Genomic DNA, 23,118 nt, shown 5'->3' with positions numbered 1-23,118 from the left:
GGGTCTCCTCCCGGTGGGACGTGCCCGGAACACCTCTCCAGGGAGGCGTCCAGGAGGCATCCTGACCAGATGCCCGAGCCACCTCAACTGGCTCCTCTCGACGTGGAGGAGCAGCGGCTCTACTCTGAGTCCTCCCCGGATGACTGAGCTCCTCACCCTATCTCTAAGGGAGAGCCCAGACACACTACGGAGAAAACTCATTTCAGCCGCTTGTATCCGGGATCTCGTTCTTTCGGTCACGACCCAAAGCTCGTGACCATAGATGAGGGTAGGAACGTAGATCGACCGGTAAATCGAGAGCTTCGCCTTTTGGCTCAGCTCTCTCTTCACCACAACGGATCGGTACAGCGCCCGCTTCACAGCAGACGCTGCACCAATCCGCCTGTCGATCTCCCGCTCCATCTTCCCCTCATTCGTGAACAAGACCCCAAGATACTTGAACTCCTCCACTAGGGGCAGGACATCCTCCCCAACCCGGAGAAGGCACTCTACCCTTTTCCGGTTCAAGACCATGGTCTCGGATTTGGAGGCACTGATCTTCATCCCGGCCGCTTCGCACTCGGCTGCGAACCGCTCCAGTGAGAGCTGTAGATCACGCCCTGATGAAGCCAATAGGACCACGTCATCCGCGAATAGCAGAGACGCAATCCTAAGGCCACCAAAGCGGATCCCCTCAACACCTTGGCTGCGCCTAGAAATTCTGTCCATAAAAGTAATGAACAGAATCGGTGACAAAGGGCAGCCTTGGCGGAGTCCAACTCTCACCGGAAACGAGTCCGACTTACTGCCGGCAATGCGGACCAGACTCTGACACCGGTCGTACAGAGACCTGACAGCCCTTATTAAAGGGTCCGGTACTCCATACTCCCGGAGTACCCCCCACAGGATCCCCCGGGGGACACGGTCGAATGCCTTCTCCAGATCCACAAAGCACATGTAGACTGGTTGGGCAAACTCCCATGCCCCCTCAAGAATCCTGCTGAGGGTGTAGAGCTGGTCCAGTGTTCCACGGCCAGGACGAAAACCACACTGCTCTTCCTGAATCCGAGATTCGACTATCCGACGGACCCTCCTTTCCAGAACCCCTGAATAGACCTTACCAGGGAGGCTTAAGAGTGTGATTCCTCTGTAGTTGGAACACACCCTCCGGTCCCCCTTTTTAAATAGGGGGACCACCACCCCAGTCTGCCAATCCAGGGGAACTGCCCCCGATGTCCACGCAATGTTGCAGAGCCGCGTTAACCAACACAGCCCCACAACATCCAGAGCCTTAAGGTACTCAGGGCGAATCTCATCCACCCCCGGAGCCTTGCCACCGAGGAGCTTTTTAACAACCTCGGCAACCTCAGCACCAGAGATGGGAGAACCCGACCCAGAGTCCTCAGGCTCTGCTTCCTCAATGGAAGACGTGTTGGTGGGATTAAGGAGGTCTTCGAAGTATTCCGCCCACCGACGCACAACGTCCCGAGTCGAGGTCAGCAGCACACCACCCCCACTGTAAACAGTGTTGGTACTGCACTGCTTCCCCCTCCTGAGACGCCGGATGGTGGACCAGAATCGCTTCGAAGCCGTACGGAAGTCTTTCTCCATGGCCTCTCCGAACTCTTCCCACGCCCGAGTTTTTGCCTCAGAGCGACAGTTCTGTTGAATATATAGAACAGATAATGTTACCTTCTATGTTGTGAAGGTTTAGCTTCAATGTGAAAGACATCTGCTTGGAGTAATCTACTGATGTCTAAATGTGGTCAAAAGGTCAAGGTTGGAATTGCTCTACAGAACAAACCAAGCCTGAGTTTTAGTCTTTGTTGGGTGAAACACTGGATGTGGCCTGTGGACTAAAAAAAAAAAGAAAAAGTTAAGGGTTTGCTGTATTTTTCTGGACCAAAGACAGACAAGGACTGGCCAATCTTAATAAATCACAAAAAAAAAATGTCCATAGATGCCCAGTGCTTTGAAGGGTAATGTTTACTTAGTGAAAACTGTTATCTAAAATTGAGTGAGGAAATTAAAGAACATACAATGGGTAGTGAAGGGTTTGGTATCTGGTGGAGGGACCCTCTAATAAATGCTGCTCAAACTAGCAGCTGTACTTATGCTGCAACACCATCTAGTCCTCACAATTACAAATATATGCCTCTGACTGGAGCGAAGGGTTGAGAGCTTTATCAGGAAAAAAACGTTTGGACACAACAGCGTTAGGTTTAATATCATATTATTTAGAATAGTTTATTTTTATTTTTTACCGGTGTTCATAATCTAACAAGTTGATTGATTACTTTTTACATAAGGCCAGCTTGAACTAGATGGTATTTGTTTTTTAATAAAAATTAAAAATTTAGGTATGCTCTGGTCATCTTTGTTTAATATTAACATTTGTTGCATGATCTGAATAATTTAAGCGTGACCAATAAACAGAAATAGCCGAAATCTGTCTCTGTTATATCCACAGAGCCTAAGGTTTCATGGCAAAAAAAAAAAAAATCAGTTTAGGGGGAAAGCACTTCTTCACAGGACCTGTGTAATCTGACCAGCAGGTTCTCGGTCTGCCCTGGGGTCTGGACCCAGTCGGGCAGGCCTCTAAAACCTTGAGAGGGAGGTACACATCCTGATGAGAAGCCTTAATCGCCTCAACTGACTCCTTTCTCTGCTGAGAAACAGTCGCTCTACTTGAGCTCATCATTAGAAAGTGAGGGCTAATCCAAAGCTGAGTCCAATACAGCAAGCTTGTATTCAGGACCTCATTCTTTCCTTCATGAGCCAAATCCCATAATCACAGGTGCAGGTTTGATTATACAGATGGGCCGGTAAATCAAGAACTTCGGTTTTTGATGCTAGGAACAACTTCGAATTGATGCCAAGAATGCAGACTGAGTAAGACCAGACAGCCCTTAGTAACACCCCCAAAAAATACCAGGCAGCAGTCTAAGCATTCCTTGAAGTCTGTAAAGACCTGTGCCCATATTTATAAGCTCTTAGTGATGTCATTTTAGGAAAAATCTTAGAATCTCCTTAGAATTTTACTTTGGTAAGATAAATGTTATTCACAAAGCATCTGAGGCCTTAAGTGAGCTCCCAAAGTGAAAATGTTTTTAGGAATAGTGAGGCGCACCGTAAGCGAGCCTAAGAGTGTCTTAAGCAGGGAAGAGGGTGGAAACAGAGGCTCATCTGGCTCATCCAACACCTAAACAGTGACGGAAAGGAGCACAAAAAACGTCTGTAACAATCATGCAATTATCAATATGTAGATAAGATAAACTTTATCATCCCCATAGAGGGAATTGATTGGTTTCAGTGGCCCGACAGGTTAAAGGCGCGGCTCTAGTAACGTCATTTTATCGAGGATAAATTATAGAAGAAAATACTGAATAATCATGAAAACAAACGGGAGAAATGCACAAAGACGATATATTTTTTGTACATTATTTACAGAAATGCTCTCAATCACAAACATTTTAAAAGAAATGGAAAAAGTCGCAGAAAATTACATACAAAAATACACTCTAGACAAGATGAAAGAGGTGAGAAAGTATTCTCTGTATGTTACATGTCAGTAGCCTAAATCAGAGGTCTTCAACCCTGGTCCTCAGGACCCACCGTCCTGCATGTTTTAAATGTCTCTGCTCCACCACACCTGAATCAAATGACTGCATGGCCTTCTGATCAGCCAGCAAGGGCTACAGAGGTCTGTTAATCACCTTTATTTAAGTCAGGTGTATGGAGGCAGGGAAACACCCAAAACATGCAGAATAGTGGATATTGAGGACCAGGGTTGAAGATCTCTGGACTAAATGGTCATCATGTTACACATTTCTTAATCCAGTCTAATTGGTTAGTTTCTCTCTTTTGATCAATAGGAGCGCTATGTGTGTGTGTGTTTTTCTTGTACTATCAACCAAACCGCTCTTAAAAGACAGTGTCACACCTAACAACAAGGTCAACCACACCTCCTCATTGAGATAAAAGTTTGTGTTGTCTCCTTAGATTCGTTATCTGAATTGCTCTTAAGCTAAGACTCCTAGGCAGGAATTTTTATACTAAGATAGGAGCTCTCTGAGAATCTTTGTGAATATGGACACTGGATCACTATTCCATGACCAGGATGGAAGCCAAACTGCTCTTCCTCAATCGAAGATTCAACAATCAGATGGAGAACCCTTTCCCCCCTTACTTTCCTTAAGAGGCTGAGAAGAGCGATCATTCTGTAGTTGGAAGACAGCTATTATTGTCCCGTTCCCTATAATGTTGGTATATTTCTTGTGTAAATACTCAAGAAATTAATACAAATGGATTGCCAAGATGATTCTGCAACCAGGTTTGGAAATTCTAATTGGGAAACTCAGTTTTGGTGTGATCCACCCTTGCAGATGACACGGTATTATCCATCAGGTGAAAGAATAAGCGAAGAAACCAAAGCAGCTTCTGGTTAGTCACAATAGCAAACCCATTTCTCCCCATTGCTGTGAAATGATTAACACCTGAACTGCGGTGGCGTTATTGACTCTTTGAGACCAGAGGTTGTCTCAATAACGGCTGCAGCACAACTATAACGCATCTCTGCCAACTCTGATCTATACTGAAAACAATGAAGGTAAAGCATTTCAAAGAAAATGTTTACAATAATTACTTCTGGCAGGTATACATCAGCAATTAACCTTTATTCTGGAAAGCCAGAGGTTAGGAATGCTCTGTGCCACTTGGCTCCTCACAGTAATAGCTGATGGCAACACAATTTATCTTTGGCAATATCGCTAATATATAGTGAACATGCCGTCACCTTTCAGATATTCACAGTCTGCCGTTGTAAAGAAATAACACTAAATTCGCTCAAAGCTGTGTAAAAGTCAGGCATTCAATATAATTATTACTTTTGTGATTCTAAGTCTGTCTTTAGGACACGTAGTAATGCGTTAGGGAACTTTATAACACAATATACTTTAACTGCTACCCTTATAAAAGGAGCGATAATATTGAACAAATGAAGACTTTTGAAAGTCATCTGTGTAGGAAAACAATCGGAAGTTAAGAGCAAAAAAAATTTAACAAAAACAAACTCTACAAGACACAGATCAGGAAGGTTATCCCGATCTGTGTCTTGTAGAGTTTGGTTAAGCCTTACTATATTATTTCTATAGTTTTTTTTTGTTTGTTTGTTTTAAGTTGCAGCCATGACCTGATGTACATTCATGTGGCTCAAATCAGTTTGACTTTGTTCAGATTAGCAGGATTTAGGCATAACGAAGAAAAGCCTGTCCAAATTGGCAAAACTGAAGGGGCTATTAGAACAAACTCGTTGAATAAAATATTGGCGCTGATCCCCTATTTTGTCACGGCCACACAAGAACTTTGGACGCACGTGCAAAGCATCACATTAAACAAACAGGACATTTCGATTATTTCTTAAATCAGCAGAGCTTTTATAACACCCCTTAGAAGTCTGTCTGAGAAAGACTGCACACCCCAAATGTTTCAGAAAAAAAATATTATATGTAATCATGTGCTGGTGAAATATAAGAATGAATTTCTTGACAATTAATTTGACATATGATCTTCACTTGTGTTAATATCAAACTAGAATTTTACCGACCACATATTTAACTCCAGGCCTCGGTGTCCTGCAACTTCTAGGCGCTTCTCTGCTTCAGCACACCTGACTCCAATATGAGCTCATTAGCAGAGCTCTGCAGAGCTTGAGTGCATTTGATTCAGGTGTGTAGGCCAAGGGACACATCTAACACCTGCAGGACACCGGCCCTGGAGCATTTGAGGTTTAGACCACTTATAATCACAGTTTACACCTGAGAAGGGAACGTTTGCTCATTTTGATTACCTAATGGTGCCATCTGCTGGACATTTTAGTTTGAAAAGAAATTCAAATCTCAATTTGCATTGACATTGTAAATTTACTATATTATTATTGTTATTACACCCATTGATTAATTGGTTTTGTAGACATTTTTGTATACTCAAGCAATAGTTTGGGTCATGAATCCATTCTGGTACCATTTTGTTGAAAGGTTGAACCTCTGATCTAGCATATTAGTAGTCCCTTTGAATAATAAGTGTTAAAGTACATTTGCAGTGAGCTTGTAAAGATCGTAATAATGATGCATATGCGCAGTCCACTGACACTCCATCGAGGAGATAATTCTGTGCATAATTATTTAAAATCTCTGTAATGTCAATTGGATTTGACAAGCTGTGTAGGAAATTGGCAAATTTCCTACACATGAAAAGACATTTCATACAGAGGTACAACGTGAAATGATTATAGGAAGAACAGTTTGTATATAAAAAGAAGGAAATCGTGGATATGAATGACAAAAGATAGGGGAGATTTATGTTGAAGAACATGCTGGGGATTCGCCAAAGCAGAGAAATCCATTGTTTTTCTTTAGCTTCATATGCTCACAAAAGTGAGTACACCCCTTACAGTTTTGTAAATACAACAATGAAGATAAGAAAACTTTCACATAATGTAATCAGTGTACAGCTTGTGTAACAATGTAAATTTGTTTTCCGTCAAAATAACTCAACACATAGCGATTAACGTCTAAATGCTGGCAACAGAAATGACTTCAGCCCTAAGTGAAAATTCCAAATTGTGCCCAAAGTGTCAATATTTTGTGTGTCCAGCATTGTTCCCCAGCACTGCCTTGAGTCTCTCTGACATTAAGTTCACTAGAGCTTCACAGGTTCTCACAGGAATCCTCTTCCACTCCTCCATGATGAAATCACTGAGCTGCTGGATGCTAGAGACATTGCACTTCTCAGCCTTCTGTCTGAGGATGCCCCAGATGCTCAGCAGGCTTTAGGTCTGCAGATGTGCGGGGCTGGTCCAGCACCTTTACCCTCGGTTTCTTTAGCCAGGCAGGGGTTAGTTGTCTTGGAGGTGTATTTGGGATTGCTATCATGTTGTGGTTCTGCCCTGTGGCGCAGTTTCTGAAGAGAGGGGATCGTGCTCTGCTTTAGGATGTCAGAGTACGTGTTGGCATTAATGGTTCCCTAAATAAACTGTAGTCCCTCCACAGCCGGCAGCCCTCAAGCAGAACCGAAGACATGGCATACCCAACACCGTGCTTGATTGTAGGCAAGACACAACTATCTTTCGTCCTCTGCAGCAATGCTGGCAGCACTCATTGGTGCATTTTCAAAAGACAACCTCTGGATATGACGCTGAGCTGGAGCACTCGACCTCTCTGGTTAACAATGGCGAGGAGGCCTGTTCTGAGTGGAACCTGTCCTGTTCAGCCGCTGTAAGGTCTTGGCCACCGTGCTGCAGCTGCTTCAGGGTGTTGGCGATCTTCCTATAGCCTCAGCCGTTTTTATGTAGAGCAACAATTATAGATCCCAAACCTCAGTGTTCTTTGCCATGAGGCATCATGTTGCTCTTCCAGTGATCGGCTGGTATCCCTAGAAGTGAAGATTTTTTTATCCATATATCGCTCATTCTTTCTTAATTGTGTTCTATATTTCTTAACTATTTTACATAAGCTGATGTAATGGATTAATAAAGTCCTCTCTTGTCTTGTCTTATGTAGCAAGAGGGTACTTTGGTGATTCTTGTTGTTTACTTATAAATGAAATGTATTCTTTGACTAAATACACAAAGCTCAAGTGTACCTCAAGTATTTCCAGTGCATGTCAAGAAATTAGATCAAAGTTATTTTGAGTAATTGGATTTAATATAAATCAATATTTCAAGTTTATTTCTGTTGATTTTGATTCTAATGAAAAACAAGAAAATCAAATATTACATGAGTACAACAAAATGTGATTTTTAAGACAGAATACCTTGAATACAGACATTTCATGGCACGTATGGCGCAGTATGGGCTATGCTCCTGACAGTTGCTGAGAAGCCCAGATTTCTTTAGTGACGACCTTCAGATTGTTTCTATTGTTCAGTCTGGTGTCTCTTATTTTAACAAAGCTCTATAGATTCTGGCTTTTTGTTGAATGGTTGTTTTCATTGTGTTTAATATTGTCCCTTTTATCATTACTTTAATAGTTATTTTATTGGTTTTCTGTACAGCGCTTTGTGATGGTGTTGTCTGTGAAAAAGCACGTAAAAAAAAAGTTTACTTACTTAGAGATTCTCCATGGCTTTTAGGGCAGACCAGTTTGCTGGCCAATCAAGCACACCTTGGAACGGTACAGTTTAATCCAAGAAGCAATCAATGAAAGAAGAAGAACGGCTGCTGTAATTTTAATTCTTTGTGAAGAAAAGCGATTCCAAAGAACACAGACGTCCCATAAACAGTTCTTGATTATTTTGTATTACAATTAAAAACTCCATAATAGAAACACTTATGCCTTTTGAAGACAAAAGCACATAGGGCAAAGTGTGACTTGAAGAAGTGAAATAAAAAAATAAAATAAAACTCACCAAACCTTAGAGGAAACATCATCCTAAAGTTTCTTTTAGGGAGAGAACTAAATTATTATAAAATAAGTACACAACCTTTATAATTTAAGAATGATTCCTTGTGTATTTTTATCATTGAAGATTCTTTAAGAAACAAAAATCTGGTCAATTTATACGACTTTAATCACAAGCTGTGCTCTGACATTGACTGCTACCTGCCTTCAATGCCAAAATAAATCTGAAAGACATCACAGCAGCCTTTCTCGTTTAAGAACTGGTAGAGCTGTCCAAGGTCCATGTGATTGCCTCTGTTCCCATGAGGGTCAAACATTGCCTCTTCAAAGCCTGTGAATTTGCGCAGGGAGTCCATACTCTCAACTCTCTCGCCGTCCTCGCCTGGGCGATTAAGGGTAACATCCTCTCTGTGTCGAATCATGATCTTCTTCCATGTCAGAACCTTCACTCTGAAATGAGAAATGAGATAAACAAAATAATCTTTGCTCTATTACAGAGTTGGCAAACATAGCAACGGAAAAAAATAAAGAAAAAGCTACCTGGACCAAAACTCCTCACAGGCTGATTGAGGACCTTCAACACACACAATGCCAGGCTTGCCGGGCATGCTGAATCCTGAGAGGCCCAACTCCTTTGACCACTCCAGAATGTTCTTCCTCTTTGACTTGTTGTAGATGTGGTGACTGTAGATCCACAGTCGGCTAAACACCTCTTGTGAGGCTGGAGAAGCAGACTCCACCTTGGGAGCCGGTGCCGCTAATGAGCTCTTCTTAATGAAATGCTCCAGGTTTTCTTTCACCCAGTCCACGGCAGCGAGCACGCACAGTTCTCCCAGGCAGTGTCCCATGAGGTATTTATTAAGATCTGTCTGGATCTCTGTTTGCTGGGCCCTGCTAAGGGCTGAACACCTAGATCATCAAGAAAGCATTTTATCAATTAAGAAATAAACATACTGGAAAACAAAACCAAATAAAAAGAATACAATATGGCCTAGAGGGGTACAAACCTTTTGCTATATAGGCCAAGATCATCAAGTCGAACGTGCCCGAGGGTCATCAATTGTTTTTGTTTTTTTAATGACAAACTAAACATTTTTAGATAAATTTTTTTAACCTTCTCAACAACAAACTGGGCATGCAATATGTTATTTTTTTGTTTTATGAAAAAAATAGATATGTTTATGGTAAAGTGATCTGCAATCATAGATCCAAACATAAAAAAGACTTTTGTAGGTTTGCCTTAATGAGTAAAGAAAAAATGGTCAGTTTATTGGAGCTTTATGAGACAGACTAACACAAAGTAGGGTGTAATCATGAGAGGAAGGAATATAATGCATGTTTTTTTAAATGCTTTTACAAACAGAAATCCTAAAAGTGTGGTGTGAAGCCCCCCCAGTCAATACTTGAATCTAAGGTTGCTGCAAAGTTTTTTTTGTTTTTTTTTCTTCATATAAGGTACACCTGGTCTGGCGTTGTTAGCTGCGACATCATCCAGGGAAGACAGTTCACCCGCTATTACCATCTAATATAGAACAAATTACATGATCAATGTGTGCTTCTGTGCTTTTTTGTCTCTCTTGTTGTGTCTCTGCTCTGTCTTCTGTAACCCCCAGTCGGTCGAGGCAGATGACAGTTCATACCGAGTCTGGTTCTGCTGGAGGTTTTGCCTTCCTGTTAATAGGCAGTTTTTCTTTCCACTGTCGCTTCATGCTTGCTCAGTATGAGGGATTGCAGCAAAGCCATGTACAATGCAGATGACTCTCCCTGTGGCTCTACGCTTCTCCAGGAGTGAATGCTGCTTGTCAAGACTTTAATGCAATCAACTGGGTTCCCTTATATAGGAAATGTTTGACCAATCTGTATAATCTGACCCAATCTGTATAATCTGATTGAATTTGACTTTGGAAAGTGCCTTGAGATGGCATGTTTCATGAATTGGCGCTATATAAATAACATTGAATTGAATTGAAAATGCAGCTGCAAACCTTTTAGAGTGAGTCTCTGCTAACTTTGCACACCTAAGGACTGATATTTCCTATGCTTCTTTGCAAAAAAGCTTAAATACAGTCAGAGCAGATTGATACTGGGAGAGGGCAATCAATACAGCTTCTCTTTACTATGAAGTCAATTATTGCTAGTAAATGTGTTATTTATTGAAAATGCTAAGCTCTGATCAAAGATGTTTGCCAATCCCCAAAACTGACAGTTAGATATGTTACTTTTGATATTTTTAAGGCGACTGCTTTTTAATGCCTTCCTTTTCGCATCAAAATCATTGAGCTGTGGTCGATATCCAGTGGAACTGGGGTCCGTTCTTCGTACGTCGCTAACTCAGTTAGCCGGATTTGATTGTTGACGATTTGGCATGATCTTGGATCGTTTGGTTCTTCGAAAGACTTCCTGCACTTGTTGTCATAGTAACATGTGCGCAAGCTTAAACCTGCTCGCGAGCAGGCTTATTTAATGTAAACAGGATTAGATCGCAGCTTTATAAGCGGAGGAGATGGGAAGTCTGTCGTATCCATGTCCATTTTTACGACAGCAACCTGTTGCGGAAGGTGCAAGAATAATTTGCAGAGTTTTTCGAATTAATCGCGTATTGCACAATAAACAGGATCCTTTAGCGCAGCGCGACAGTGTAATTGTAGAAAGATTTTTCTTGGTGGCTGTTATAAACAGACAAACACATCATTTAACAGTGGCTTTTAAAGAGGAAAAAGTGGTGTTAGAGCCATAAATAAAAAATGTTTACGTCATTTGTATGATGGTTTGCTTTTTATTTTTATCATATTCAGTAAGAAAATTTGTTCGTGCCATTTTATTGTGAAGTTTAGTTTTACTTTGAAAGGCTTGCTTCCTGTCGAGGAAAAAACTATGGATGGATTATCTAGATACGGAACAATACAGTTTTTGACCGTGCAAGCTGTGCATGACTTGGAAAAAGAAGAACTTTTTTATAGATAAATAATTTTTTGTTAAAAATCCCAGTTTGCACGTGTTCTTTACTTTCAGTGCCTAAGAAATGACACCGAAATTTGGATCTCTTAACATAACAAATGGCTTTTTAAAATACAGTTTAATAATTAAAGGCTACCATTTTGTAGAATATTCTTGTATTTCACTTTTACTTGTCCCCATGTTCTAGTGGCTCCCGTGGAGGCTCTGATATAAAAGAACAAAGTAAATATGAAATTATTAAAATGCAAAAATTCATACTGTAGAAAGTGATAGAAACATCTAACATGGACAGTATTTAAGCATTAATTTGTCTGCTACTTTTTGCCAGCCTTCTCTCCTGGCTTTAACATATTTTGAGGTGTTTTAATTAATGACTCAAATTCGGCATAACCTTCCATTAAAAGCTCTTGTTCTGCTTGAGAGAAAAATTGTGGGCATTCTTTGGCCATGCTGAACAGCCAATAGCAGCGCTGCTGATCATTGTTTCTACTATCGATACATTTCCCTTTTCAACAAACGCAGGAACGCGCAGTTGTCTCAGATAACTCAATCCAGCTACACTAATCATAAACAACAGGTGTGTTGGAAGAACCCAGTTAGCCGGATCAGGATTAGCCGGATGAAATCATCTTGGATGTCTCATTTGATCTTGGATGTTTTAAGCAACGTACGAAGAACGAACCCCTGGTCTGAATTCCTCGTTCCTGTTGCCCCACAGGCCCTCTTTTACAACTGTTCTGAGGTTCATCTGAAAGCAACTTGTTTTGGTCTCTTTAAATACAAAGGAGGCACTTTGCTACACGCTTCCTTTTCTAAGTCGCTGAATGTTCCACTCCACCCAGTTTGGCCATTTGTGTAGTATGCTGGGGGGTGGTCGAATGAATTGTGTAAGTTAATACACCCAAAAACCCAACATTTTCACTTATCCACTTGTAGCTTCAGCATCCTTCAGCTTAGACAACAGAAATCACTGTGAAAAACACCAAAAATGGGGGATTTACAAAATTAGTAAATGCCCCATATTAGTAAATGTTCCACAGCACATACTGTAACTTAATTGTTCATAAAACGTAATAGAGAATAGAAAAAACTAAATGGCTTGAAAAATATGAGCCAAACAGAATATAAAGATGTCTACGTAGCACCTAGACTGACTGCATTCAGATTGTCTGCATTCCAAGAGACCTTGTGTACACAACAAAATGCATATAATGGCTAATAAAAGTGAATATAGCAAGATATGCCCCCTTTAAACATTTCCATGAGAACCAATGAATTGATCAAGTAGAGTATTATTATCAATATATTTGAAAAACGCAAATTTTGGATGCAATTTAGTGGTACAAATCCACTACTTATGGGTATGTTTTGTTCTTAGAGCAGTATTTGGACTTCTGACTGTCAGTATCCAAAGCTTTTTTGTACCCTACTTTAAGCTTTTCCGCTCAGCTTTTACCGTGATCTTTTTGAAGTGTTTAAGTCTGTTTGCTCAGACGTTTTTTTTACCACCTTCATAGAACAGCTGCATCTGTAGTGGCATTAAACAACACGGTCACATAGTTCACGGTGAAATACGGTCAGGTTTGCGGTTGTGAAGGCAGAATGAAGGTATTGCACATCAAATATGTTGTCACAAATCTGCGTGCTTTGTAATTACACGTTTAAACAAAAACAAGATAGGCTTACCTTATTGTTACATCAGGTAACATGCTGGGGTATTCAGACGGATAGGCGCAGGACAGAATAAACTCTGTCTAAGAAAAAGATGAAATAGAAGACTAAATAATTGTCAAATTAACAGCCTTTTTATACATGACTTTTTATACATCACTAACTGCAGATAGTGAGTATCTGAATGAGGTGACAGAATGTTCACTGTACACTAGAGACATATTACCAAAGATACATTGTGCGCCATTATCAGATATTACTGTTAAAAGCCAAGTGGCAAAGAGGAGCTTGTTACCCCATTCATGCCTGATGAGTCCAGCCTCTGTTTGATGAAAAACTGGGGCCTGGAGGGAGGAGGCTTGTCACCAGATACCGACTTTTCCACGTAGCTCCTGAGGTCAGCCAGAGCCAGCTGGTCGGTGAGCTCCAGCTCGTCCGGACCGGGAAACATGCTGGTTAGCAGCTCTACCTCAGCGAGCTGCGACTCAGCCCACTCTATGTACGACATGCTCTAAGGGTTAATTTAATTTTAACGTCGACATACAGTTGAATAAACCCGACGTCGAATCGTCAAAACACTTTCTAGTTAACTTGCGGAGCTTCTGAAGTCGGACTCTTCCAAAGGGTGCACACCGGAAGTAGCCGAACTGACTTCGTTGCTCATTGAAAACGAGCCGTCAGGTCAGCGCTGCCGCCATGCTGTGAGTGGCAGGAAAGACCAATGCAGGTTGGCCTGTATCTGGAAAAGAGGTTCTCCAAATTAAACACAGAAGTTATTGTTCTTCTAATAATAAAAAACTTTGATAAAGAAAGCAATACTTTAATTTAGTAGTAGTCTTAGTAGTACTGGTGAGATACAATCTAACAATATTTCCAAATCAAAATTAAATAATACAACCTGTATGAACAGTTGACCTCTAAAAGTCACCGCCAACCCTGACTAAAAGTCAGGTTTAATATTTTCAAAGATGTATAATAATAATAATAATAATAATAATAATAATAATAATAATAATAATAATAATTATTATTATTATTATTATTATTATTAGTAGTAGTAGTAGTAGTAGTAGTAGTAGTATTGTTGTTGTTGCCTGTAAGTGCCTGATTATCCATTCTTCTTTTCGCATATAGAACATATTTCAGATATCAAGACTCTTTTTTTAATGATATCAGGTCAGTTTCAAAAACCAGTGTGACTTTTCCTGTGTGTCGATTAAAAAAAAAAAAAAAAAAAAAAAAAAAAGGGTAATAATGCCACTCGCAATATGTTCGTACATTCACGTACGATCCAGGACGTTCATGTGGTGGTTCATGCGCCTTCCATTCTTCTATCAAAAGCGTCACTTTTCTGTTCCCCTCCTGGCCGCATGTGTGTGATCCGGACGTTTTTTGAGCCAAATCAGCCCGTGCGGCGGCCAGATTTGTACAAACTGCAAACGGTTACATGGATTTTGATCGGCGTAATCTCTCCTGGCTCTGTTCGTGAATGGAAGTTAATGATGTCCGGATTTAGGAGCTCATCTGAACCAAGTAAACGAAACTGAAAACGGCTAAGGTTTTAGACTCCGTCTGTCACAGTAAGTTAACTTTAAGGAGTTTTACCGTCACATACTTTTTTTTTTCCTGAATGGACTTCACAGCGTGTCGTGATTAACAGTTAAGACTTGCCTGATCTTTATGAAAACGTGTCTTTGACATGCATCACTAAATTGGCTCAGGTAAAGAATGGGAAAGAAGAGGGGGAAAGACAGGAGCTTCCGAGAGGATGAGGACATTGAGCTCACGGGTAAATATATCTCACATTCATATACATTTTAGGTTATTTATCAACCTGGCGAAAACTATTTATTTTTAATTATTTTATAGGTCCATCCTGCCGGCATATTAGGAAAGGCACTGACCAAACTCAGATAAAGAAACTGTCTGCAGTTTCTGATTGGCTGAATTGTCAAGACTGTAAACCTGAGGAGAATAAAGAAAACATCAGCTCAACTGAGCAAGAGGAATCCAAAGAGGAAAATGAAACGGTCGCAATATGGATGTGCTTGAAATGTGGGCATAGGGTGAGTTTGTAGGAACCCATTATTGCGTTGATTTTTGACTGTATTTTCCATATTTTTGATTTGACCCATTCCTGCGTTTTCCAAAAGGGATGTGGCAGGCATTCTGAGAACCAGCATGCCATTAAGCATTATGAGATTCCTCGGTCAGATCCCCATTGCCTGGTGGTCAGTTTGGACAACTGGAGTGTGTGGTGAGCATGTTGTTTTGTGTGCGATTAAACACAGAGGCAGAAATAATGTCTTTAATATCATCAAAACTGTCTATTTGTTTTGCCTTGTCTTTTCTTTAAGGTGCTACATATGCGATGATGAGGTCCAGTACTCGAGCACAGGGAAACTGGCACAGCTGGTGAACAATCTGAAAAAGCAAATTTCCACAGAGCCCATGAAGAGACCACAGAAAAGTAAGCTGTAGTTGGGTGTATTGTAGAAATATATATTCCTTTTTGTCTGATTTTATCGTTTGCACATCCAGGATTACGTCATCTAAGAATTGGGGGTACAGTTGCTGGTATAGTGGCTTAAAAAGTCAGTTTAAAAACCTCCCAAAAAAAATTGGTTCATAGCATTCCTACATGTTCCTTCCAATCAGGTGACAGGAAATAACACTGTGGTGGAAATAATACATTCAGTGGTATGAAGCATGAGCACAGTGCTGACCCTCCCACATCCCTTGCTGCACACTAACAGTCAGTCAGCTGGCTGAAACTAATGCAGTCACACTCTTTCATCGCTTACATTAAAGAGAAGTTTGGCTGTTTGAAAATTTGGCTCCTTGCGAAAACACAAAGGGTACTTGTGCATAAACCTAAAGGAGCGCCAATCATCGCTCTAATCATGGTAACTGTTTTAAAATTATAGCCGGCAAATTACAGTCAGGTGTCTGTAAAGCACCCGACTGCAAGCCAGCTACCCAAACAGATGGACCAGCCGAGCAGAAAGAAAATAAATAAATATTTGCTTTTAGAGTCCCATAGAAGGGAAATGTATATCTGAGTTTTACCTTAGGGAACAGTGTGCCAACAACAGGTTGCGTGTGGGGAGCAATCTGTGGTCGAGGATCTTGCTCAGGACAGAGTGACAGACTGGGTTTCGAACCACTGACCTTCGGGGCCTCTCCAAGACACAAATGCCCAGCTCTATAACTACTAGGCCATAACACTTGCGTATATATTCTTCGCAATAGTCCTTTGAAAAGTTGGGCGAAATATATTGGGTGTTTTATTTTTATATTTATATATTATCATACTAATTTTTTTATTTATCTGTTTATTTATCTATCTAATATATACGTATATATACGTGTATATATATATATATATATATATGTATATATATGTGTGTGTGTATATGTATATATATATATATATATATATATATATGTATATATATGTGTGTGTGTATATGTATGTATGTATATATATATATATATATATATATATATATATATATATATATATATGTATATATATGTGTGTGTATATGTATATATATATATATATATGTATGTATATATATGTATATGTATATATATGTATGTATATATATATATGTATATGTATATATATATATATATATATATATATATATATATATATATATATATATATATAAGGAACAGTATATTAGTAGCAGGAAATAATAAGGTTTACTGTTTACAAACACAATTGTTTGTTTATTCAGAGTTTTGTGCAAATACTGTGATGCAATAAAATTGTGGTAATTGTTCATTAGTTCGAACACCATGAGAATCTCATTCCAGCCCAAGTATTTTTTTTCATCACCTGGTCGTTAGAGGAGATAATGAGGGAAATTAGATGGCTTCAAAATTCCTAGTTTGAAGGTGTAAGTGAATGATAAATTACACAGCTGCATTGTTGTTTTTAGCAGTTATTTATTACATTAGTCGGTTTAGGGGACTTATAAACTACATTCTCTCTAACAGGGTCACAAGAGCTAGGGGTTTGTCTTGTATGCAGTGGGTTGCTGGTTCAAACCCCAGCTCCGACCGTTTTAGTCGTTGTGTCCTTGGGCAAGACACGTCACCCACTTTGCCTGCTGCCGGTGGTCAGAAGGCTCGGCGGCCCAGATTGTAGGGCAGCCTCGCCTCGGTCAGTCTGACCCAGGGCAGCTGTTGCTACAGCGTAGCTCACCACCGTCAGGGTGTGAATGTGTGAGCAAATGGGCGAATGTAGAGAGAAGTGCTTCAGGGTCCTCAGGACTAGATAAAGCGCTATGCAAGCACAGGTCATTTACCATTTAACCGAAATGATAAATTCAGGATTTAAGCCACCACCAAACCAAAAATCGTTTCTGAATCATATTGGTAACCAAAGAGTCATGTCAAACAACACAAACATTGCAGAATACAGGTAAAGAGCAGAGACTTGTTACTACACCACCTAAAATTGTCTTTAAAGGAAAGAGCTGTAAAGCCAAGGGCCAGAGTGGTTCTACAGTAATTATCCTCTTATATTCTGAACATGGCATAGAGCTGTCGTTCCATTTGAATCCGTTCATGGTTGTGCAAAAGCAGTTCTTAATGTTCCCTTTGAAAGTTTTTTTTATTTACAAGTGATGTTTTTTTTTTTTTAAATTTAATGTTTGATTAACATATCGTACGGGGTAGATGTCAGAATGCTGCAAAGTCTACATCTTTGCTTACGCGTCTTTCCATAAGCCCATGTGTCTTTTTTACCTATTACGTTAAGGGAGGCTTCAAAAAAAATTGTTGAGGCAATTCTGTTGTTCACTGAGAGAATGACAGAGAAGATAAGACATTTTGTAGCCAAATAGAATTAATGAGATGCACTTTTTATTACCAGTGTTTGGTTGTGTTTTTATTTAGGAGTGAAAGAAGACGTGGATCCGTTGGAAGTCAAGCAGGAGACCAAAACTGTAAACACAGAAGAAAATGAGGGCAAGGAGAACAACGATGGCAGGAACAAGCAAAAGAAAAACGTCAAGAAGGAGAACGTTGGAAAATCCCCAAATCACAACCCAGCTGAGGAAAGTTGCAGCGTTCCAGTGAAGGGGCTGAGCAACCTCGGAAACACGTGTTTCTTCAACGCAGTCCTGCAGGTGAGGTCGGGCCCTTAGCTGATCCCAGTCTGGACCGAGCTCGGCGTTAATCATCTTTGTCACTGTCCTTCGCAGAATCTCTCTCAAACTCAGCTCCTGAGACAAACTCTCAACAAAGTAGCACAAGAGAAAATGAATCTCGACATTAAACCCGACGCATCTTTGGAGTTGGTGTGTTTTTACCATGCTTATCCACTTTATACATCACATAGCCCTCTCCCCATTTGGACACCGTCTTTAATAAAATGTATTTATTTATTCTGAGTGCAGGAACCTATAATAGTGCAGCTAGACCAGCCTGGATCTCTTACATTGGCTATGTGTAAGCTACTCAATGAGATCCAGGACTGCAACAGGAGTGTGGTGACGCCCCGTGAGTTGTTCGCACAAGTTTGTAAAAAGTACGTGCAGTTTCTGTTTCAGTTGGAAGTGCTGTGCTTTTCTTGTATTGCTGTCCTTGGGTGCATTAGAAGTTGTCCATTTCCTGTAATCTCTGCAGGGCTGCCAGGTTTAAAGGATTTCAACAGCAGGACAGCCAGGAGCTGCTGCGATACCTGCTGGATGGGATGAGGGCTGAGGAACTCAAAGTATGCATTCAGTTTTCAGCAAATTTCTCTTTGTACGGGACACCAGAAGCAACATTTCCACTGAAAACCGTGTTACATCAGACACAGTAGTTATGAAATTACTAAAAGTCCATTAAATTTGGGCTACCAGTGATGCTCAAGATTTCTATAAAAATGCTGGCAAACATTTAGTACAAGTATAGAAAATAATTGTACTTAATATGCAAAAAGATATGCATAAGTATGTTTTCTCAGTTAAAGAGATTAAAGAATGTGCAGCTTGAAAGTCCTGTTAATCTTCATAGAGTAAAGTTTTTGTACCATCTGTGTGGTACAAAAGAGATACCAAGTCAGACCATAAGGCTCACATCTACATTGTGTTCTCTTTATGATTTATTTTTTTCATGATTCGCAATCAAAACATGTTCTGCAGAGAGTAAGCACTGGAATAATGGAGACTTTAAAACAATCAAGTAAAGACACAGATGAAGACAAGCTGAAAGCTGTAGTCAAAGGTAAGTCGATTAAACCTTGTGCGGTCTGTCTCATATGCATCAAAAAGAGTGTTTTCACCGGTCGTCGGCATTTTTAGGAAACTCTTGACAGTGATGTTCTATTTTCAGAGTACGAGAAAAACGGAGTTCCTAAAAACTTTGTGGACCAGGTTTTTGGTGGCGAGTTGACCAGCACCATAATGTGCCAGCAGTGCAAAACAGTGCGTACCGTCGCGCAGACCTCGTCCACATTTCTTCCACACTCTGTCACAGTACGATTGCAAGCCTGCATGTGTTTTATTTGGATTTCATATGATTTAGCTAACACAAAGTAAATTGGAAGTCACAGGAATATTATACATGGTTTTCGATGTTTTTATGAATCAAAATATGAGTCAATGGATCCTAGAACCCCCCTTTTACTGCAGCTACGGCTACAAGTCTTTTCTATGTCTCCGTCAGCTTTGCACATCCCATTATAAGAAGAGTATCTCTGAACACTAGTTCTCAAATCTGGCCTAAATGTAGCTCCACCCATCTTCTAATCAACTCCGACTAGCTTCCCTCCAGCTGCATAAGAAAAGTATCCTCACAGCTAACCTCTGCCACCACCATGTTTTAGAGTGGGGACAGCATCTTTGGGATAATCTACTGTCCACATTCCCTGCCAGACATGTTTTGGCAGAATAGGCCAAGAAGTTGAATTGTGGTCTCATTTGACTTTTCTCAATCTGATCTTCTTTAACATGATTGCTCTTATTTCCTACATGGCTTTTGACAATCTCGTAGCAGAACTTCTTAAAATTTTTGATTAACAATAGCTCTTTTTTGCCCTTTTTCTGTAGAGATGTGGAGTGCATAAATCTTCCTTGTCCTGTCAACAGATTCTCCCGTATAAACTGTGTTACCACAGCTTCTCCAGAGCTGTCGTTAGATCTTGGCTGCTTGTCTGACTAACGCTCTCCTTGTCTGCCTTTGTTCACTTTAGATGAACAGCCATTTCTTAGTAGGCTTGAAGTTGTGCCATACTCTTCCCATTTTTTTGGATGGTGGATAAAACATTGGTCCTTGAGGAGTTCATAGCTTGAGATTTGGTTTTATAGCTTCAGACCTCTCCACAACGTTACCCCTGACTTTTCTGGCATGTTCCTTAGTCTTAATGACGCTGCTAGTATGGCTATGTTCTCCAACAAACCCGTTTTCACACATAAGGAATATTCATTAATTATATAATGTCTGAAGTCAAAATCTGAAGAAAGCAGACTCAAGCTTGTGATTGTAATGTGACAAAATATACTTTTCCATGTACTTGTACACAGTAACAGCCACCGCTCTCGTTTCTTTAGGTGTCCGTTGTCACAGAGGTGTTTCTGGATCTTTCTCTTCCTGTCTCTGACGAGGTGAAGCAGGTGTTCTCTTTTGACTGTGTGCTGATAGTTATCTTGGTAAAGGTTTCCGTTGAAACACGCTTCGGCCTCTTTGTGGCATCCTCTTACAGGCGTACAGAAAGAAAATTCCCAAAAAAGGAGTTCCTAAGACCAGTGAATCAAGCCAGGACGGCAGAAACAGCCCTGGTCTGACCAGCGGGAACGATGACACCCCGACTGGGGCCAGCAAGTACCAGCAGAAAAAGGCTAAAAAGCAGGCAAAGAAGCAAGCAAAGGTATGTCATTGAGTACAAATGTGGATTTCTTTCTTATTTTTTGGGATATTGAATCTTTCTGGTGTGTGAAGACTAAGCTGAAATATCTTATTGTGTTTCTTGTCTCTTAGTATCAGAAGCGGCAGCAGAAGCTTGAAACTAGACCGACTTTAGAGAGTTTGACATCTCCAAGCGACGTAAACGGTGACCAAACCGATGTTACCGAAGATGCAAAAGGCACGGGGGACGCTGACAGCGTGCCGCCCGAGGACGCCTCATCGCACGAGCAGGATCCCGAACCGCTCTGTGGGTCTGAACAGGATCAGAATGGCGAGCAGGGGAAAGAGGAGGACAAAGATTCAGCGACTGACAACGATTCGTTGGCCGACTCGTCAGCCAGCAACCGTTTCACCGTCTTGTCAGAGGAGCAGTACTCGCATGGCAGCACTTCGTGTAACGAAATGTCCAGCGCGGATCTGGAGGGAGAACTGGAGCCACAGTTGGTCAATAAACTGGAACAAGTGACGCTGGATGATGCATTCGTAGATTCTCCGGATGACATGGAGCAAGCCTCGGGGACCGAAGACGAAGCTCTGGAGGACAAGGAATATACAGTGATAAGCCAAGACCCAGAGCTGGCCTTCGACACCCTCTCCACCAGGGCAACCCCAGAGAAACAGGAGTGTTCAGTGCAGTCATGTCTGTTTCAGTTCACAGAAGTCGAAACACTCACACTGAACAACAGCTTGCTGTGTGTCACTTGCACCAAGCGACACAGGAAGAACGACAAAGCAGGCGGTACAAAGCAGCACATTAATAATTAATGATTTTAAATTGACCAAATTGTGTATATCCAAAAATGATTGTTGTTTTCGATGGGTACAGGATCCAAAAAGAACATCTACACTGATGCTTTGAAGCAAATGTTGATCTCCTCCCCACCATCTGTACTTACTCTTCATTTGAAAAGATTTCAGCAGGTATGGCAGCTTAAAATGTTTGTTTAAGCTTTCATTTTGTGTGTGTGTGTGTTTTTTTAAGGCAATTAATAACAGCTTTTGTCTTTTTTTCCCTCTAGAATGGGTACAGTATTTGTAAAGTGAACAGGCATGTTCAATTTCCTCTGATTCTGGATCTTGCTCCTTATAGTGCAGCCAAATGCAAGGTTAGTGTGGGAAATATTTCATTGTTTATGCTGTAGAAACAAGCAGCCTTTAAATGACTAACAAACGTGTTCTTCCGCACAGAATATCTCCGAAGGAGACACTCAGATTTTGTACAGCCTGTATGGTATCGTAGAGCACAGTGGAACTATGAGGTCAGGTCATTACACAGCCTATGTAAAAGTCCGACCCGACTCTTCAAAATATTCATCGAATGATAAACAAGGTAGGTGCAGTTGAATGTGGTAATCAATACAACAATAATATAGTTTTGTGATAATATCACAGCACCTTGTAACAGTTTTCATTCAGTGTTTGGGTTTTATTTGATGGAACGAAACAAAACGGGGTGCTGTTGTGAAGTGGAAGGAAATAATTATTTTGATACCCCTAAATAAAATCCAGAACTTCCAGTTTCATTCAGAAACTGACAAAAGAAGACAAGCCCACACACCTTTTAACAGACACAGCAACTGTGTGATTCTAGAAAGGATTGACTCAACACTGGGGCCTAAATACAAATGCCTCCCACACTTTTCAGATTTTTATTTATAAAATATCCTTAAACCATGTATCGTTCCCTTTCCACTTCACAATGATGCGCTACTTTGTGTTGGTCATGCACATAAAATCCCTATAAAATCCATACTTTTGTAAGCAGTTTTACATTTGGTAACAAGCGATTTCCCTTTTAGGAGATGCTGAGCGTCCTAGAGGATCCTGGTTCCATATCAGTGATACGAGCGTTCAGCCTGTCAGCGAAAGTAAAGTTCAGAGCTGCCAAGCCTACCTCCTCTTCTACGAAAGAATCCTCTAACTTAAATGTGCTTATGTACTCAGGAAAGACCAACCAACACGCTGCTCCAACTCCAGTGCACAGGAGATTTTATCCAGGACTTTGAAATGATATCGATTTTTGCATAAAGGATATTTGACATCATATACTTTTTCATTTGACTAACTCAATATTTTAGGTATTCTGCTGAATATGTGAGCAGTTCTGCTCATGATTCACTAAACCAACAGGGGATGAAAAATCTGTAAATGTCGGCGTTTATTTTTATGATTTTTTTTTTTTTTTTTTTTTTTTTTCATGTA

The 23,118-nt window shown here is 40.5% G+C and overlaps 2 protein-coding genes across 3 annotated transcripts; one reads left to right on the top strand and one right to left on the bottom strand.

The window, feature by feature from the left end:
• Positions 1-8,190: 8,190 nt before the first annotated feature.
• On the bottom strand, positions 8,191-13,659 carry rwdd2b (RWD domain containing 2B). The gene is made up of 4 exons (XM_012879567.3): positions 13,304-13,659; positions 13,024-13,091; positions 8,920-9,288; positions 8,191-8,829 (listed from the first exon to the last, which is right to left on the bottom strand). The coding sequence occupies exons 1-4, from the start codon at positions 13,514-13,516 to the stop codon at positions 8,577-8,579; spliced, it is 903 nt and encodes a 300-aa protein (XP_012735021.2). The 5' UTR covers positions 13,517-13,659; the 3' UTR covers positions 8,191-8,576.
• A 661-nt stretch (positions 13,660-14,320) lies between these two features.
• Positions 14,321-23,098, top strand: usp16 (ubiquitin specific peptidase 16). Of its 2 annotated transcripts, XM_012879598.3 has the most exons (18): positions 14,322-14,588; positions 14,730-14,797; positions 14,878-15,074; positions 15,162-15,265; positions 15,366-15,478; positions 17,923-18,155; positions 18,231-18,326; positions 18,426-18,556; positions 18,655-18,742; positions 19,155-19,236; positions 19,345-19,436; positions 20,562-20,615; positions 20,714-20,878; positions 20,989-21,655; positions 21,743-21,837; positions 21,936-22,022; positions 22,105-22,246; positions 22,716-23,098. In XM_012879598.3, the coding sequence occupies exons 2-18, from the start codon at positions 14,737-14,739 to the stop codon at positions 22,835-22,837; spliced, it is 2,529 nt and encodes an 842-aa protein (XP_012735052.2). In that variant the 5' UTR covers positions 14,322-14,588; positions 14,730-14,736; the 3' UTR covers positions 22,838-23,098. The 2 variants fall into 2 exon arrangements, with proteins under 2 accessions (XP_021180717.2, XP_012735052.2); XM_021325042.2 differs by lacking the exon at positions 20,562-20,615 and having other exon boundaries at positions 14,321-14,588.
• Positions 23,099-23,118: the final 20 nt, after the last annotated feature.

Source organism: Fundulus heteroclitus, chromosome 18 (assembly GCF_011125445.2).
Source record: "Fundulus heteroclitus isolate FHET01 chromosome 18, MU-UCD_Fhet_4.1, whole genome shotgun sequence".
Lineage (NCBI taxonomy): Eukaryota > Metazoa > Chordata > Actinopteri > Cyprinodontiformes > Fundulidae > Fundulus > Fundulus heteroclitus.
The sequence above is the reverse complement of the archived record's forward strand: the minus strand, read 5'-3'. Positions and strand labels throughout refer to the sequence as shown.